This window comes from Aphanomyces invadans, assembly GCF_000520115.1.
Source record: "Aphanomyces invadans strain NJM9701 unplaced genomic scaffold supercont1.10, whole genome shotgun sequence".
Classification (NCBI taxonomy): Eukaryota; Oomycota; class Saprolegniomycetes; order Saprolegniales; family Verrucalvaceae; genus Aphanomyces; species Aphanomyces invadans.
The window spans coordinates 496,782-514,716 of record NW_008580155.1 but is presented as its reverse complement, the minus strand read 5'-3'; the positions used below and the strand labels follow the sequence as shown (position 1 = coordinate 514,716).

At 53.0% G+C, this 17,935-nt stretch overlaps 8 protein-coding genes across 9 annotated transcripts; 5 read left to right on the top strand and 3 right to left on the bottom strand.

Annotated features, from left to right (window-relative positions):
* The first annotated feature begins 178 nt into the window (after positions 1-178).
* H310_05807 (hypothetical protein) lies at positions 179-2,049 on the top strand. Its single transcript, XM_008870639.1, has 5 exons — positions 179-925; positions 974-1,158; positions 1,208-1,513; positions 1,565-1,630; positions 1,674-2,049. Exons 1-5 carry the CDS (start codon positions 203-205, stop codon positions 1,750-1,752), a joined length of 1,359 nt encoding a protein of 452 aa, XP_008868861.1. The 5' UTR covers positions 179-202; the 3' UTR covers positions 1,753-2,049.
* H310_05806 lies at positions 1,325-3,713 on the bottom strand. Of its 2 annotated transcripts, XM_008870638.1 has the most exons (5): positions 3,594-3,713; positions 3,323-3,533; positions 2,845-3,261; positions 1,803-2,792; positions 1,325-1,748 (listed from the first exon to the last, which is right to left on the bottom strand). In XM_008870638.1, exons 1-4 carry the CDS (start codon positions 3,680-3,682, stop codon positions 2,247-2,249), a joined length of 1,263 nt encoding a protein of 420 aa, XP_008868860.1. In that variant the 5' UTR covers positions 3,683-3,713; the 3' UTR covers positions 1,325-1,748; positions 1,803-2,246. The 2 variants fall into 2 exon arrangements, with proteins under 2 accessions (XP_008868860.1, XP_008868859.1); XM_008870637.1 differs by having other exon boundaries at positions 1,325-2,792.
* A 690-nt stretch (positions 3,714-4,403) lies between these two features.
* On the top strand, positions 4,404-7,032 carry H310_05805 (hypothetical protein; the record flags this gene model as incomplete). The annotated part of the gene is made up of 2 exons (XM_008870636.1): positions 4,404-6,878; positions 6,949-7,032. 2 exons carry the CDS (start codon positions 4,404-4,406, stop codon positions 7,030-7,032), a joined length of 2,559 nt encoding a protein of 852 aa, XP_008868858.1.
* Positions 7,033-7,197: 165 nt separating this feature from the next.
* On the bottom strand, positions 7,198-11,392 carry H310_05804 (hypothetical protein). Its single transcript, XM_008870635.1, has 8 exons — positions 11,041-11,392; positions 10,738-10,985; positions 10,616-10,682; positions 10,395-10,564; positions 9,450-10,339; positions 9,214-9,388; positions 8,552-9,151; positions 7,198-8,451 (listed from the first exon to the last, which is right to left on the bottom strand). The coding sequence occupies exons 1-8, from the start codon at positions 11,342-11,344 to the stop codon at positions 7,447-7,449; spliced, it is 3,459 nt and encodes a 1,152-aa protein (XP_008868857.1). The 5' UTR covers positions 11,345-11,392; the 3' UTR covers positions 7,198-7,446.
* A 189-nt stretch (positions 11,393-11,581) lies between these two features.
* H310_05803 (hypothetical protein) lies at positions 11,582-13,078 on the top strand. The gene is made up of 3 exons (XM_008870634.1): positions 11,582-11,903; positions 11,968-12,472; positions 12,534-13,078. Exons 1-3 carry the CDS (start codon positions 11,622-11,624, stop codon positions 13,010-13,012), a joined length of 1,266 nt encoding a protein of 421 aa, XP_008868856.1. The 5' UTR covers positions 11,582-11,621; the 3' UTR covers positions 13,013-13,078.
* A 601-nt stretch (positions 13,079-13,679) lies between these two features.
* H310_05802 (hypothetical protein) lies at positions 13,680-15,489 on the top strand. Its single transcript, XM_008870633.1, has 4 exons — positions 13,680-14,513; positions 14,567-14,805; positions 14,859-14,950; positions 15,095-15,489. The coding sequence occupies exons 1-4, from the start codon at positions 13,745-13,747 to the stop codon at positions 15,309-15,311; spliced, it is 1,317 nt and encodes a 438-aa protein (XP_008868855.1). The 5' UTR covers positions 13,680-13,744; the 3' UTR covers positions 15,312-15,489.
* Positions 15,260-16,408, bottom strand: H310_05801 (hypothetical protein; the record flags this gene model as incomplete). The annotated part of the gene is made up of 2 exons (XM_008870632.1): positions 15,260-16,264; positions 16,317-16,408. 2 exons carry the CDS (start codon positions 16,406-16,408, stop codon positions 15,544-15,546), a joined length of 813 nt encoding a protein of 270 aa, XP_008868854.1. The 3' UTR covers positions 15,260-15,543.
* Positions 16,409-16,845: 437 nt separating this feature from the next.
* On the top strand, positions 16,846-17,923 carry H310_05800 (septum site-determining protein MinD). Its single transcript, XM_008870631.1, has 3 exons — positions 16,846-17,271; positions 17,317-17,592; positions 17,644-17,923. The coding sequence occupies exons 1-3, from the start codon at positions 16,858-16,860 to the stop codon at positions 17,863-17,865; spliced, it is 912 nt and encodes a 303-aa protein (XP_008868853.1). The 5' UTR covers positions 16,846-16,857; the 3' UTR covers positions 17,866-17,923.
* Positions 17,924-17,935: the final 12 nt, after the last annotated feature.

The window sequence follows — 17,935 nt, the reverse complement described above, 5'->3', positions numbered from 1 at the left end:
GCTATGCATCTTGATCTAGTCTTCATCGATCGATGAACCTTCCACGACCACTGCGGCTGGTCTCTGTGGAGTTGCCTGCCGACAGTCAAGATCCCTCTCGACTAGATAAGTGAATCAAGTTTATGCATGATTTTGTTTTCACAGGTTATTTATTTTGAAGTGAGCATTTTCAAATCGCGCCCAACGCGGTTCCTCGACGAACATGAGCTTGTTCACGAAGAAGGACCTGGGGCTGCTGCTGCCAGACACTGAGCCTGGAGATGCCATGTCGTTACGACACACCAGAAGGCTGGAAGAAACAGATGAGTATGAAGCGCCACAGCCCAAGGTCGACTCGACGAAGAAAGTGATGCGCTATCGGGCAGGCCAAGTCCCTGATTTTGCTGCTGTTGGGGAGCACATGCCAGATGATGGGTCTCGGTTCTTGACCGGATCAAAGAAGGCTGCGTCCTCTACGACACCTGCTTCTGGGCAAGGTCAAACTCCCAAACAGCGGCGGAAGGTCGTTGCCCAGGTCGTGAAAGCGGTGTCCGTGGTTGGTGCCCCAGCTCCCGCTGCTCCCACGCTTGCAGCTCGTTTGGTCGAGTCAGAATCGGAAGAAAGCGACGAGGAAGACGATCGACGAGCTCGATTGAAAAACAAGTTGCTTGCACAAAAGCGAGATGAACCCGACCTACTCTTGTCCGAGTCGACCGAAGCGCTTGCGCTCGAATCGGAGAGCAAGCCTGTTGCCAGGGCCGTTGCGTCGAGTCAGTTGGTGTCGTCTGAGTCGGAATCGTCTGAGTGGGAGACAGATACTGACTCATCCGACGGCGAGCAGATACTCAAACCAATCTTTGTGCCGAAAGAGGCTCGGGACACGATTCGCGAGCAAGAAGAGAAGCTGCGAGCGTTGGAGGAACGGGACAAGGCCCTCGCTGCGCGGGTTGGCACTCCCAGTGACCACTGAATCAATTCGTCACAACGTTTGTAGGCTGTGGAGAAAAAGGCCGAGTCGCGAAAGTTGGTGGCGGAAGTGCTTCAGCGCGAAGAGAGTGACGCCGTGCAGCGCATGCAAGAAGAAGCGACGGATTCAGAAATGCCTGACGACACCGATGGGTTGAATCCTGAGCAGGAGCAAAAGGAGTGGGAGCTTCGAGAGCTGCGTCGGCTCAAGAGGTATGACCTCCTTCACAAGACGGGTTCAACCTCAAGCTGAATTTCGCAGGGACCGGGATGCGCGGGAAGAGCGCGAGCGGGAAGCGGCGGAAACGCTGCGGCGGCGGAACATGACAGACGAAGAGCGCGAAAAGGAAGACGCGGCGCTCGGCAAGCGCACGGAAAAGGAAAAGAAAAAGTGGAAGTTCATGCAAAAGTATTACCACAAGGGTGCATTTTACGTGGACGACAAGAGCGTCACGTCGGAGAACGACGTCCGGCGACGTGAGGCCGATGAACCGACGCTCGAGGACAAGACGAACCGGGAGAACCTGCCCGCTGTCATGCAGGTCAAGAACTTCGGCAAGTCTGGGCGGTACGGCGATGGACCTTTGAAGGCGACTTGACTAAATTGGCGCATGCGTAGGACCAAGTACACCCACTTGACAGATCAAGATACCACTGACCACATCACTCCGCTCAAAAACGACGAGTGCGTGATGCCTCAACGAACGACCGAATCACCGTGTCTGTAGGTTGCGTGCCCAATATGCGTCCAAGTTGAGCGGCCTCAAACCCATCAACCCTGCTCCGTTCAAGCGGCAGCGTCGCTAGAAGCGGGTATTCTTGTTTAAAGTACGAGAACAAGTACCATGCAAACTAACCTGCAAGTGCGCTTGGACAGCGAGCGGAACGTCGTGTCCATGTGAATTCGACTGAGGGCACTTCCAAAGAGAAAAGTCGACGTCTTCTTGTCAAGGCGACTCCGATGCAGTGTGTCAGCGGAGTCGCATTGATCGATGCTAGTGAAGGCTGTCCTTCGACCGGCCAGCAGCAATTGATTCAGCAACTTCAACTCATTTTCACGCGGCAACGACACGAAAGGGAGAGCTGTCGCTGATTCAGTGCGCAATACAGTTCTTGTCGATAGGTGGCCGGCATTGAGCACTCCTTCAATGGAGAGGCCATCCACCGGACCCGACCGTTCACACGACGTGGACACACAGCGAGATGCTTGAGGATAGACCAGGCCAACACGCGGAGTGGGAGTGGATATTATCAAGATTAGAGTGGCCATGGCGGCAGCAGGAGCGGTGCAGAATCAAAATTTAGGTGGCCATGTAGGTCGAAATGTCGATTTGGTCGGGAAGTTCGGGGATGTTGACTTCGAATCGAGATTGGACTTTGGCAAGCATGTCCGAGTCTTCGTTGGACGAGATGAAGCTGATGGACAACCCCTTGGTACCGAAACGACCGGCACGGCCGACGCGATGCAAGTACTGGTCCGAGTCGTTGGGGAAGTCGTAGTTGACAACGATGTTGACACGCTCAATATCCATGCCGCGACCAAACAAGTCAGTCGTAACGAGGATGCGCTTTTGGAAATCCTTGAAACTCTTGTAACGCTTAATGCGTTCTTCTTGTTGCAGGTCCGCCGTAATGCAAATCGACGGGAAGTTGCATTCGTTCAAGAGACGGCTCAGTTCGCGCGCGCGGTTTTTCTTCGACACGAAGATTACTACTTGATTGAACTCGAGTGCGTCCAGCAAGTCGTTCAACTTGCGGTTCTTTTCAGACTCTTGCAATTTAATGTAGTATTGTTGCAATCCGTGCAACGTCAACTTCGTTTCATCGTCGACGTAAATTTCCATGGGCTAGAACGAACGGTGCTTAGTCATCGACAAACACCAAGAACGGCACACTTACGTCTTGGCAGAACTTGCGGCACACGGGACGGATTTCTTTGCTCAACGTGGCCGAGAAGAGCATGACTTGCTTGTCGTGCGGCGTCGACTTAAAAATTTCTTGCACATCGCGGCGCATGTCGACAGCATCGAGAAGCTTGTCACATTCGTCCATGACGAAGTGCTTCACCTTGTCAAGCTTCAAAGTCTTTTCCTTGATCAGACCGAGGACGCGACCAGGTGTGCCAACAATGATGTGAGGAGGGTTGTTCTTCAACGTTTCTCGATTTTGCACGATGGGCACACCGCCGTAGAAAACTGCTGTCTTCACATCCGGCAAATACTTGCTGAAACGCTCGTACTCGTGCGCAATTTGAAAAGCAAGTTCACGAGTGTGGCACAGCACGACAACGCTGATTTGGTTGGCCACAGGTTCCAACTACAAGAAAATCAAGTGTAAGCTTACTTCAGCACGACGTTGGAATCCGCAAATACTGTACTTGATGCAACGTGGCGAGAACAAACACAGCGGTCTTCCCCATCCCAGACTTGGCCTGGCAAATGATATCCATGCCGAGCACGGCTTGAGGAATGCATTCGTGCTGCACTTCCGACGGGTGTTCAAACCCGCAATCGACGACAGCACGCAGTGCTTCGGGCTTGAGCAAAAAGTCCTTGAACCCGGCACTGTGGATCCCGACATAATGGCCCCTTCGCGAAGACGACGGTGGGTTAAGTGGCTTTGAGGGGTTGGAGCAAGTTGTTTCTTACTTCTTGGTCTCCTTGGCTACGGCGGCCTTGTTGTCGACAGCAACTTCTTCGTCGCTGCCGTAGTCGAGGAGCTCTTGTTCTTCAGCCATGGTGTGAGATGTGCGGCGCTGTGCTAATTACGAAATGATTCAGTTTGAGGGGGAGCCACACAAAGTTCCATTTTTGAATTGCACTGGATAATTGTATGCAGATTTTCGAAGCTGGGAAGGGCTTGGGTTAGTTATCCGGACGATCGAAATTTCCAGGATCGCGCGTCCATCTTAACCGGAAACGAGGCTAACGCCAAAACGGCGCGACGGCCGTAGCACGAGTCGTTGGAATGTGCAACGAAGGCTGCAACGACATTCAAATGCTTCTAAAACAACAGTAAGACATGCATGAAACATTAGAATTGCAGCGATATCCTCGACGTCAAGGATTTGTTGCGTGCCTGCAGCCTCCGAACAGGACAGAATCGAATCTGGATGGCGCTTTAAGAATGCTCGTGGCTTCGAATCGCAGAGAATGTAGCGCTTTCTAGGAAGCACACGATTAAGCTTTCAGATCGCTTGATATGGCTAGTCATGGTGCAGTAAGCTCGACACGTCAAGATGTTGAGGGCGGAGGTCCGTGGTGCCTCTGGAGGAGAGAGTATTCAAACTTTATGAACCAATTGCATGCCTCTATCGATATAATTTCGACCAATAAAATGACGTAAAGTTCAAATATTTGGTTGTGCATCCTGCAGCGGGGGGAAATGTTTTAGCCAATGAAACATCTCAAAACTAGAATTCTTGCCCAATAAAGTGCCTCCATTTGAAAACGCTGACGATGCAGAGCACGGCGAGTCTCCAGCACAGCGGCGAGAGCCACGCTGCGCTCGAGCAGATCCACTACTACCTAGATGGCATCGAAGAAGGTCAAGGTCCATCTCGCTCCATGAGTGCGTTGCAGCTTGCCGAAGTTTGCGCTTTAAAGTCGCCAGGACCACCCCATCTGGCATCACCAATTCCAACAATGTCAACGAACGGGCGCCTCCTGCTGCGAGCCAAAGGGGGCCTTGCTCAATGCATGGACCTGGTTGAAAGACTCAAGGTAGAGCACGCAGCCCACGCGTACGAGCATATCTACTGCATGATGACGCTGCTGTATTTCGTCACGCTGGACTCGGAGAATTGCAAAAGCTTGACAAGTGACGTGTTGTCAAAGGTTCTCAAGGTGTTAGAGCTCACCAGCGATACGCCATGGAAGTACAACCATGCAACTGTTGTCGTTGTGACCCGAGATGGCGACGCTTCCAATAAACGAGCCTTACTGCGGAAGAAATCGTCCACTCGGCGATTGGGTGATGCCAAACGGGGCGTATCTCTCGTTGCGCAGGCAGAAACGCTCTTGCGCTCAGACGACATGTTTCGCTCGACCGACGTGATGCCCATCGTGACCTTGACAGACGTTGTTCTGGGCGTGCTCAATAATGCATTTCACACCGACCAGAAGAACGAGTATGGCAATTCAAACAATAAGACCATCCATTCAACGCCCTGCGCGTCCAAAAGCCTCGCGACTGCCGCCCTCCTTCACGACCGCAAAATGTTACTTCGTGACTGCGGCGGCTTGGACACAATCGCACGCATCATTGATGTGGCGTCAGCCGCGTCGGTCGTTGAACGTGGAGCGGCGTCCCATCTCTTCCATTCAATGCGGCTACTGGAACAAGCGTCGTTTCTCGAGCGCGGCATTCAGGATCACTTGGTGCTTCATACGAACGTCCTCTCCGTGCTGCTTCGAATCTTGTCTTCGTCCCGCCATGACACGCGAGAGTTGACGTTAATGGCACTCCGCGTGTTGATCAATCTCACCCACAAGAACGACATCGCATCCACTCACATAGCCGCCGCCCATGGCACGCACGCGCTCCTCGCTCTTTTTCTCCATGCCTCTTCGTCCACATCGTCCCAGGAAACCGAGGAACCATCCATGCTCGACAACGACAAAGCTGGCTTTGACATGTGCCTGCTGGCGCTGGGTGCGCTGATCAATTGCGTCGAGCACAACGAAACAAATCGGGATGATGTGGCGCGATACAACGACTCGATCTTGGACATGTTGACGGCGTACTTTGTCACGCGGGTCTCTACGTTTGAGCACATCCTGCTGCGCCCGAACGCCGATGTGATTGCGACATGGCATCCTGAAGACGTCATCTTGAGCGGGTCCATGGCAATGCTGCTCGGTTGTGTCATGCGCAAGCGTAGCTCGAACGCGCATCGAATATTGGCAGCGCTTCCCGACCAGTCGCCGCACCTCCTTTTGCGTGTCCTTGTGGCGTTTGTGGGGCTGCATGCCCAGATCGGCGCCTTGTCCGAGGAGATCCTTGAGTCGTGCATCGATGTCGAGACTGAACTCAAGGCCCTCATGGACCACGGCGAAGGCCAGACGGAGAACACGCCGTCCTTGACCTTAACGTTCAAAGCAGACGACATTCGAAAGTCTATGGCGAACTTTGGCATCCCCGTTGCGCTGACAAAGAAAAATCCATCGCCCCAAGAAGGCTACAACTCGCAACTGAGCATCGACGCCCCTGTCGAATTCACGACCCCGAAATATCCATCCACATTCCGTGGGGGCAATACTCCCCCCGCATCGGCCTTTCACTTCTCAGGTGGCTTCTCCAATGTGTCGACCCCAGACTCAGCAGAGTCGTCGGCCAGACGGACGACCCCCAAAGTCGCACTGCGCAAGCGCACGAGTCGGACCCTGGGAGTCTACACGCCGCAAGACAGCGTCGACTCCAAACGGGCCAAGGGTGCTGCATTCATCTGGGCTGACGAAACCGCATCGGACGACGGGACCAACGGGTCTTCCGCAGCAATGTCCTCTTCCATCAAGCGAAAAGCCAAGTCGCCATTGTCGTCGAACGGACGAAGCACCCCAACGGTCTTGAAGGGTTGGCAGCCCGCGCCAAGCCCCACCACAGATGGAGCTACGAGAGCTACGTTCAAGAGCTCAGTCCAACCAACGTTTTCGAGGAAGAAAGCCGCTCAACCCAATCCAAATGGATCGTACACGCCCGCCACTAGACCTGTTGACCCACGTGCAGTCGCCAAGACTGACGAATACATGAATTCGGCCGTTGGCCGGCCAAGTTTTTCCAAGCGACATACCACCCAACAGCATTTATTGACCGCCCCAACATTAGCCAACGTGTCGAGCACTTCAAGACCCACATCGGCCCCAGTCGCTATCAAGAGTACTGCGGAGCAGAGCGGCCTGGACGATTTGTGCACGCCACCAAACAGTGCGGCGGTACTCAAACGAGTTACGATGCGCAAACAACCTAGGAGGCTAGACATTGCGCAGCCTTCCGAAGATGTAGTCGGCCAACCTCACGAGCAAGCAAGGGCAACCTCCGCCGGTGCAAAACGAACCAGGTCACCTCCCGCAGCAAACCACAACCTAGCCAAGTTGCCTTTACCCATGGATGGAAGAAGCAACTCGAAGCCAGCAGCACAATACTCAACAAGACAAACAATTCGCACGTCCGTTCGCAAGCTTCCCAGTAAATCGAATCCTGCGCCGTGTGAAGGTGCAGTGTCATCGCAACCTACGACACCCTCCCAAACCAAAAACACACTTGACGTTGTAAAGAATGCCCCACTGTCGAAAGCACCAGTCGAGTCCAACACGGCTCGATTCGTCAAGTCGGCGCTGTCGAAGAAAACTGCCTTCAAGTCGTCCTCCACAGCATCCCATACAGCCAAGAAGCAGCTCGAGGATGCATTTCGTTTCGATGGATAAGGAGACGAATACCTCCTATGTCGAGTTTCTATTCAATGTACCCCATGAGTAGCACATCCACGTTCACTTGCTTCGATTAGTCGTCAAACTCTTCGTCGTCATATGCCGTCCCTTGATATGACACCTGCCCTGCTAGCTCGTGCAAGTCGAAGTCGTCGCTGTTGTATGCTTCCACGATCGCGTTTAACTCAGACGCATTTAGCACTCCGTCCGTGTCGACATCGAATTCCTTTAAGAGCGCGGCCGCTTCGTCCTTGTTAACGTTCACTTGGAATCGTTTTAGGCCAGCGTGGAACTCTTCAAGACCAATCACACCGTTGCCGTCCAAGTCAAAGGTGGAAAAGAGATCCTTCCCTTTTTGTTGCATGGCTTGGTTCTGTTCGACCAACTGGAGCAGCACTTCAATGTCGCGTACGGGCTGTACCCACGCCTGGAACTCCTTTTCAGAGATCCATCCACTCCCATCGAAGTCCAATCGTCGAACGACGCCTTCCATCACATGGTCTGGAACGTGAATCATAGTCTTCAATGCGTGCTTGAGTTCGGTTGTTCGAACTTTTCCGTGCTGTTGGGACATGGCGCCAAACCAGCGCTGAAATCCCTCCTGGTCCACGCATACTTCGGTGAGTTTGCGGCGGCATTGCTCCATGACGACACCAGTCTCTTCTTCTGTCGCCGAAGTTGTGTCGAGACAAAATGCAATGAAATCGGCCTTGGACACGACGCTGCTCCGACGAACATCCATGCACGCGACAGCAGATTCCACTACGGACAGCGGCAGTGATGGCACGGCCAAGTATCCGTGCAACTCAGTCGCACTCAATTTCGAGCTTTGATTCGCGTCCATCTTTTCGAATAAGACTTTGATCGCTTGGGGAGTAGCTTCGCCTGCTAGTCCAACGAGTTGCTGTCGAAGCTCTTTCACACCCACGCTTGTGGCGCTCACACTTGCCCTGGTGCTGCTAGTGCTGTCCGTCGTACTGGACGGAGTACGCGCCAATAAGTTGCTTGAGTTGTCACTTGCACTCCTCAGTTTGAGCCATCGCAAGAGTTCATCAAGGGAAATCAAATGATTCTTGTCCTACATTATCCGTCAGTCCAACAACAATGCAATGACGAGCACTCGACAGAGTAGTTCAGACAACGCAACATCGTCAAGTGCAACATTGACAAGAACCTACCTGATCCAGGCGTAAAACTAAGCGCGAGAGCTGGCCCAGGGTAAACCCAAGCTTGAGTTGTGCAAGGGAATGACTGAAATCGGCAAATGTGGCTTCATCTCGTTTGTGAAACACTGGACGAAACACATAGCGCACAGCGTCTTCAATCGTGGCGGCAGCTTCCTTTCGTGCAGCTTTGACGCGGTGTAGGATCGCGTCTCGAAGTTGATAGCCCAGAACGCCCATCTCGTCCACGGACGAATCGGCGAATGCAAACGCGACAAACTCGGCAATGTTGAGACTCCCGCTTCCGTCCACGTCAAAACACTCGCGAACGTAATCCCAGTGCGAATCTATCGTCACGTGAAGCTGCGATTCGACCACCGCCTTAAAGTCTGCCAACGACACGTCGCCGCTGCCATGGGGATCGAACGTGGCGAATAGCTTGATTAGTGCCGTACGAAGTGACGCAAACGTCATGTTCGAGTGATTGCCACCTCCAAACTGAACGCGAGCGGCTTGTACGATTCGCTCTCGCAACTGTCGAAAGGATAAACTGATGCCTTCCACCGAATCCAATGTTGGAACGGCGGGCGCCACGTGCGTCACTGGTGCCACCACCTAATCCAAAGTTTGAGGATACCATGAGTATCTGAACATGCACGTTTGAAGTGCTGGTGTACCATGGGATCTGGTGCATCCAAGGGCGCCTCCAGACTTGGAGTTGTAGGTTCGGGAGCCTCCTCAACTGGGGTGAAATGTCCACTCGTCAAGGCAAATGCTTTCGAAAATTGATCCGCGGTGACGACGAGGCGGTCACTGTGTACATTGGCGCGCGTGTGAATCAACTGGATCAACCTTAGAAATCCACCATGTTAAGGCAACCTCGACATGGTTGGTCAGTGATTGAGTTGTTTACCTCCGAACCGCTTGACGAGGTATATCAAAACCTAGGCGGAGAAGTTGGCGTCGAAATGTTGCTCGGTCCACTTGTCCAGCGTTGTTCGTGTCAAAGAAAGAAAACACAGAAGCCCCCGTGGGCACCCTCGATGCCCGCTTAAATGCTTGCTGTATATCTGCCCAAAGCCGCAAGATCGGCTCGAGCTCCTTCGCTTGCTGGCGCTGCACCGCTTCAACGTGCTGTTGGTGTTGGATTCGCTGCTCCAAGAGTTGGCTTGCAAGTTGTGCAGTGAGATCAAGTGACTGTTGTCGACGTTGGCGATACACTTGCTTGGCTTGAATCTGCCGCACGCGACATTGAATCGCGACGGCCGCAGCGTTTCGACGGCGTTTGGCATGGTACCTACGCTTGAGCATGATGTGGTGCAACCACGTTTGCAGCCGCCGCGCCGCGTTGTCTAGCAACGCCTGGTCGTGAAAGAGCACTGTTTGCTTCCACTCGCGCTCCTTGGCTTGATCAGCCATGATTTGTATCAAACGCTGCTTCTCCGCCGCTATTCGTTCCAACCGCGTGGCTTCCTTAGCCAGTCGATTCTTCTCCATTCGTTCTTCGTAACTCATGAGCAAGGGAACCTTGGAAGGAGACAGTTGCGTCATTGGCGTGGGTGGAGCAGAGCTTATTTCATTTGTTTGCTGATTTTGTGGTGATGATGGCCCTTGTATTGATGGTATGGACGGCTGCAACTTTGGACGAGACACAGGGGATGCACTTTGCGGAGATACTGAGGCGACTGATGGAGCCTTTGGTTGTGAAATTGCGTCTGGAAGTGTCTTGGCAATAGCCTCGTAAGCCGCAATCAAGACGTCGCATTCCTTGGCTTGTTTTTCAAGATGGCGTCGCTGACGCTTCTACTTTGCACTGACGATGACGAGATGTCGTGAAGGTCAAGGATATGCAGAGTACTTTTGTGTCCAGCGCGTGCGCAGCATTCTCTTGTCGTTGGAGCAGCTCGCAATGCGAAGATGCGTATGTGGCACAGCGCTGGGACAGGAACTCGACGCACTGGTGGAGGTACTGGGCAGAATACTGGCACATTTGGAACGCTCTTTCAAACTCTTTGTCCACGATCATGTCTACCAATAATCATCACAATGAACGGAAGTTAATCATTATGGTGTCCTTACCCAACGATGCCAGCGTGTTGCCGTACAGGACTTCGTCCTGCAGCTCAAGGAGTGATTTGACATCTCCCTAACGCAAACGTTGTCTCAGTCATGATAAACATATGGAGAATTGGGTGATCAACCAAAAAAAAGATCTCTGAAACATTGATGGTGGCAATGCGTGACCAGTCGATCTCCCGCGCAGGAATTTTGAATTGAAACGAAGGATGAACGATAGATTGTTGCGGAGACGTCGATTGGGGAACGTCGGACGACGAAAACACGGCAGTGCTCTTCATGTGCGTAACAATGACTTCCACATTAACAGGTCGCTTAAGATTGACACCATCGTACGGGACATTACTGATTGCAATCCATGAAGGGCCTACTTCTGCGCGTGCTTCAGGAGTTGGTCGTGCTTCATCTCGATTTCGATTTCCACGTACCTGGCGGTCCTTTGGGATCGAAGTAGACTCGTGTCTGACCCAGGAACACATCGTGGTGTGCATGAGCATTCCAAAGCTCAATCGTTAACGTGTGGGCATTAACAGGGACGCATAATACCGCGTCACGCCAAGTCGCGATTGTTGTGTCCGTACCGTGTAGCATGATTGTTTCGGCTTCGTCGGTCCTAGCAGACACTCGCTTCTGCGTGGACGGCTTCTCGTAGACGAACTTGATGAAAGGGCGCTGGAATTGCGGCATCAAGCCCGCGACCGACCGGACCGTGACCAATGCCGCCGCGGTCATGTCTCGGACCGACGTCAATTCGAAAAGATCGCGCGAACTTTCCGGCGTACTTAAAAGAGCTCGCTGGTAATATATTGCAGTATGTGAGGAAAATATAATGGTGATAATCAAGCGATATAGCCTCGATATATAAATTTGTATTCTGTGTACATGAATGTTGAAGTCGTTTTATTCAGTTGTATCATATTTTTATAAAAGATCTTGGTGGGTGATTCGTCAACGACGTTTTCGGAATGCCCAAACTTCATCAATTGTGGATTCCAGCGCTTCCCAGCACATGCTGCCTCGCCAAGTATTTCTCCAAGCTGCCCGTCGCGCCCGGAAGACGGTCACCCTCACCCGAAACTTTGCCGCACATGCCACGATTGACGAGAGCAAGCTAAATGGGGTAAGTTTCAAGCTGACCGACACCCAGCGCGAATTTCAACATCTCGCTCGCAAATTCGCCCGCGAAGAAATGATTCCTCAGGAAAAGCACTATGACCAAACCATGGAATACCCCAAACCCATCTTCGATAAGGCCTGGGAGTTGGGCTTGGTCAATGGCCATATCCCCGAGGTGAGTTCATGAAATGCCATTGATACATTGCGCAACAGGCTCACACGTTCTGGCGTATACGTAGAAATTCGGCGGCCTTGGGCTTGGCTCCCTCGATGGATGCATCATCGGCGAAGAGTTGGCGTATGGATGCACGGGAATGATGACTGCCATCGAGGCCAACCATCTTGCACTGGCGCCGGTTCTCGTTGCTGGAAACGACGCTCAATGCGCCAAGTACTTTGGTCGATTGATTGACGCACCACGGCAAGCAGCGTATTGTGTCACGGAACCTGGTGCAGGTTCTGATGTGGCCGGTGCCAAGACAACCGCCGTGAAGAAGGGGAACTCGTGGGTTATCAATGGATCGAAGATGTGGATCACCAACGGAGGTGTAGCTGACTGGTACTTCGTCCTCGCCAAGACTGACCCTGGTGCCTCCGCTGGATCGGCGTTTACGGGCTTTATCGTGGATGCCAACACCCCAGGCATTACTAAGGGCCGAAAGGAAATTAACTTGGGCCAGCGTTGCTCCGATACCCGCGGTATCACGTTCGAAGATGTGGTTGTGCCAGAAGAAAACGTGCTCGGTACTTCCAACATCCACTTTTCATCACGTCGCATGGTTCTCATGGGCGAGTGCTTTATTAGGGTCGCCTGGATATGGCTTTAAGATTGCTATGCAAGCTTTCGACCACACCCGACCGCCTGTGGCGATTGGCGCCGTAGGTTTGGCTCGTCGTGCCTTTGAAGAAGCCAAGAAGTACGCGTTGGAGCGCAAGACCATGGGCGCGCCGATTGCGACACATCAAGCGATCATGTTCATGTTGGCGGACATGGCGACGGGCATCGAAGCCGCGCGTTTGCTAACATACAAAGCTGCGTACGAGATAGACTGCGGCCGCAAGAACACGATGTTTGCGTCCATGGCGAAGAGATTCGCCGGCGACTTGGCGAACGAAGTGGCCGCAAACGCAGTGCAGATCTTTGGCGGCGCTGGGTTCAACACCGAGTACCCCGTCGAGAAATTGTTCCGCGATGCCAAAATCTACCAGATTTACGAAGGCACATCGCAGATTCAACGGCTCATCGTCGGCAAGGAAGTACTCTCGCGTAACTTGGAACCGTAAGGCGATTACATGATGACAAACCTGTATGAATGAATATTCAATGAGAAAAACTAGTTTTTCCTCGTACAGTAGTCCCCCAAGGTTTGCGAACTGGTATAAATTAATACCTTGCTCAACTTAATCAATAACTGCATCCAATGGTCTCTTAAAATGAATTCTTGTTAGTTCTTTGTTTCTTTATTTGCCTTCAGAAACGTATATTCTTGAAGTGTTGCAAAACTTGGGGGATCACTGTATTTTGGACATTTGATTCAATTCCGAAAGGTACCAAAGATATCAATTAATACTTGAAAATTGTATGGGAGCCTATTCCACATATATCCACGATATTATTCTCTTTTCCGAACCAGAGTGTCCATGTTTCAGCATGGCTTAGTTGTGTACAAGAACGATTTGCATGTCAGTAGCGAGCAGCGACACGCAACCGCCCAGAAAATTGTAGACACCGGAGCGAAGCGGAGGTCGCGTGTATAATTTCCTGTAGACGGTGCCTTGGCGAGGAGTGAGACCCAATCGTGCGTGTCACCGAACGTCCAATCTTTCCTCTCGTCAGGAAAAGCTGCAGGTGGGCCTCTTGGCCGAGGCAATCGATCGCACTTTCACGAATCTTTTCGATTAGTTCCTCAAGTACGTGCCCGTGGTTGGTATCGAATACAAAATTAAACAGGTTTCGCCGAATTGGTTTCTCAGCGATTCGTCGTCGATCCACAATCTCGCAGCAGCCTGATTTGCATGATGCTTGCGATGCGGCGAGCGTACTCGACAGCGGCCAAGGTTGACCCGCGGTACTTCTTTGACGCAGCGCCCGGGACACTCCTGCCTGCGCAAAAGTCCCGTGTCCTCTTTGGCCGCATGCAGTCGGAACAGTTGACGGTGGTGGCTCCCAAGATCATGAGCAAAGTCTTACTCGTCCGTGACCGCGATACTGGTGCTGACAAGCGGTCCCAGTACGCTCAATACTTGCTTCAAAAGGCCAACATTCCTTGCTTCATGCTAACTTTGCAGCGTGATTGTGCGACCATCGACTCGATCAACTACGGCCGCGACTACGCTCGCCGTGTTGGCGCCAACGGTGTCGTTGCGTTCGGCGGTGGTAACGTCATGGACACGTCGCGCGCGATCGCTGCCTTGATGTTCAACGAAGGCAATGCGGAAGACTTGGCCTCTGGCCCGATCTCGATCGAACACAAAGTCGCTCCACTGATCGTGATGCCGACTGTGGCTGGGTGCGGGAGCGAAATGTCGACGGAAGCATTGGTATTAGACGAAGGCGCCGAGGCCAAGCTCTCGTTCACCAAAACGCCCATTGTCGCCGACGCAGTGATCATTGATCCTATGCTCTCAGTGTCCGTGCCGTTGGGCGTCACAGCTCAAGGTGCACTGACATCCATGGGCCAGTGCATTGAGTCGTTCTTGACCAACAAGGGCGACCCGAAAGTAGACGAACTTTGTCTGAATGGCATTCGCGCCACCGCGGAAGCTTTGTCGTCGCCGCTTCAAGGTACGGATTCGTCTCCAACCTGCACATCCTTGACAAGTGTGTTGGTGATGTAGAGGGGAAAATGCATCTAAACGACGTGGGGTTTCGAGAACGCCTGAGTTACGCGAGTTTGTGCAGCAGTTTGGTGTCGCTGTCGACAGGCTTTGGCGCGGCACACTCGCTCGGCATCGGCGTCGGCGGATTAAGCGACTCGCCGCACATGCAAGTTTGTGCCGCGTTCCTGCCGCTCGTCCTCGCGCGATATGAAGCCATCGTGACAGACAACCAAGGCGACGAACACTTTGACAACCTCGTACGTTCCAGTCAAAGCTTTTTCACTTGAACGTGCCTTGAATTGGCTTGTAGAAAATGCGACTGGAAGCGGTTCAAAACATTCTGCATCTCGTGACAAAGTACAAAACAGCGACGGTGTCCGACTGGTTCTCTCAAGTGGGATGGTGCGTGCCCATATCCTTTTCATTTTTCTCGTTGGGTCTCGGGTCCGTCTCAAGCGTTCGTTCCACTGGTTCCCGTGCTCTCCAAGGTCCCCATGGACCGCGACGAAAAAATCAACTCATATATTCTCATGCTGTTATTTGTAGCCGACTAAACTTACCGGACGCGCACCAACTGGGATTTGACGACACTTTGGTTCAAACAATTGTCGATCGCGCCACGGATCGACTGGAAGACTGCGGCAATGGCGCCGGGCAGGACGTATCGTCTGTACTTGAAAAAGCCGACTTGGACACGATCATGCAGGGCGCTGTCGTGGCGCCGACTCCTCCCGCCACCAACATCCCATCGGCGTCGTTGTAGTCGTCGCATGCAACGAACGATCGACTGCGGTGCATTCCTCGTCTACGACACGACATAGACCTGGTACAGGGAATGGAGTATATTTTGGAGGATATGAACTGGAAACATCAATAACGTGTTAAATACTTGGATCTTCGACGAACCGCCATTGCACGGCTCCACGGTGAACGACATGGCTGGCCGACACAAGTAGCAGCAGGAACCAATTCTCCAAGCGCGTTTGAAGTGGGCTTTATTGAACTTTGTTGGACACTTGGTCCTTGTTGTAGTACGCACACAAAGCGACGGACGCGCCCGTAAACTCGAACGGAGGCGTGTCCTTGGCGGGCGGGTTGAGTGCCACGACCGTCTTTTCCAACGTGTTGAGCGAGACTCCGAGCGGGTAATAGTGCAGCGACGACGAGTAGCAGTCCTTGACTTGTTTGACAAAGGCCGAGTACTTGCAGAACCACTTGCCCGGACCGTCCTTGCCATACTTGGTGATGAATTCGTTGCGCAAGTGCGCTTCGATGAAGCACGACGTGACAACGCGGAACACACTTCGCTGCGACCAGTATGTGCACAAATGCGCTTGGTATAACGCCTTGTCGTCGTAACCAGCGGTCACTTGGTAGTACGCCTTGCAGTTGTTGGTCGCCCACTTGGACGCGGTTGCGTACAACGATGAGCACGTGTACGCGAGGTACTTGGCTGAGTTAGGCTTGTACGTTGACGTGCAAGCTGGCTCGGGTGCAGGGCCGTACGAGTCTTCAGTAGGAGGTACGAACGGCGGAGGGGGAGTCATTGGGGGGACGTAGTACGTGGGTGCGGGAGTTGGCTTGGGCGTCGGCTGCACAGGGGTGTACTCAGTGGGTTTAGTGGTGTAGGGCGCAGGCGTAGGTTCCGAATACTGCGGAGGGTTGGCCACCGCGACGGCAGCGAAGGCAAAGAGGGCAGCGGCACGGATCATGTTTCTGTGTGTGGGCCGTGAGGTCACTGGTAAACGCATAGCTATCTTCGACGTACCTCAAGCTTGGGCTCTGTGTGAGACGGCGGCACAAGGTCGAGAGAGCTTGAGCGGATTTTGGGCTGTGAAGCTCTTGGGACCGACACCTCATTACCCTTCCATTGCCAAAGATCGAAGGGGCGTAACCGACGTCGCGATGCCATTGGCCCCGAAACATTCGGAGAAATTTTCACACCAATCAGAGCTCAATAAGGGCAGTTTTGTCTCGCCCGTATCTCGCTTTACAAAACCCAAGATATTTTGAAAGATCGCATGGGGATAGGGACGACGGTTCATGCGAAACGAATGCCCTCCAAATAGGCTTCAATGGGTGGGGGTTACGACCCCAGAGGGTTACCTTCCTCGCGCAAGAGCACCGCAGTTGCGACGACATTGGTGATTGCGGTTCTTCCGTCCATGGAGTATGTTGCTGCAGCGGGAAAACATCCTTTCATGATCGCAAGCTTCCGGATAAACCTTCGAAATGTTGTAATGCATACATCCTTTGGAAATGGATATATCAATTATGGGAGGAAGAAAGGTCCGCTCGTCATATTGGTCATGTTGCTCCGACACCAAACATGGCGCGCCGCCGCGTTGTCGACGCGATGCGTGAGCTCTGTGGTGGGTTTGGGCACTCCTGCGATGCAAACGAGTCAACCTAAGGGAAGTGTCGTCGTCATAACATCTGGCAAGGGAGGTGTTGGCAAGACGACGTGTGCGGCCAGTATCGGCTTCGGTCTTGCGCAGTTGGGATATCGCACGTGCCTCATTGACTTTGACATTGGCCTGCGCAACTTGGACATTCATTTGGGGTGCGAACGCCGTGTGATCTTTGACTTTATCAACGTCATCGACGGCAACTGCCGCCTCAACCAGGCGCTCATCAAGGACAAGCGATTGGACAAGCTGTCACTGCTCGCTGCAAGTCAAACTCGCGACAAGACTGCGTTGACTGAGGATGGTGTGGCCAAGGTGCGTCCCCACTAGCTCTTCTCCGATCCTGATGTCCAAACATAGGTTCTCGACGAGCTCAAGACTCAGTTCGACTACATTGTGTGCGACTCCCCCGCCGGGATCGAGTCTGGAGCCCACCACGCCATGTTCTTTGCCGACGAGGCAATTATCGTAACCAACCCGGAGCTTTCATCATGTCGTGATTCGGACAAGATGATCGGGTTCATTGCGAGCAAGTCGTTGCGAGCCCAACAAGGCCGATCGCCCGTCATACAGCGCTTGCTCATCAACCGCTACGATGCGGCACGAGCCGCCAATGACGACAGCCTCTCTGTCGAAGTACGCGCTTGATCCTATGCGTCCTCCTGGTTTCTTGATGGTGGTATGTAGGACATTCAAGAAATGCTAGCGCTACCCCTTGTTGGAGTCATCCCAGAGAGCGTCCAAGTGCTTAATGCGTCCAACATGGGCCAGCCCGTGATCGCGTCCAAAGACGACAAGGCCGCTATCGCATTTGAAGACACCGTCGCCCGGTTCCTCGGCGACGACCGGCCGATGAAGTTTCTCGTGCCGGACAAACCGACGTCGCTCTTTGGCCGGTTGTTCGCATAGGTATAAATATCTGAATGACGAGACCATGGCGCAGTTGCATCCATCCAGATCTGCCACAACGACACTTGCT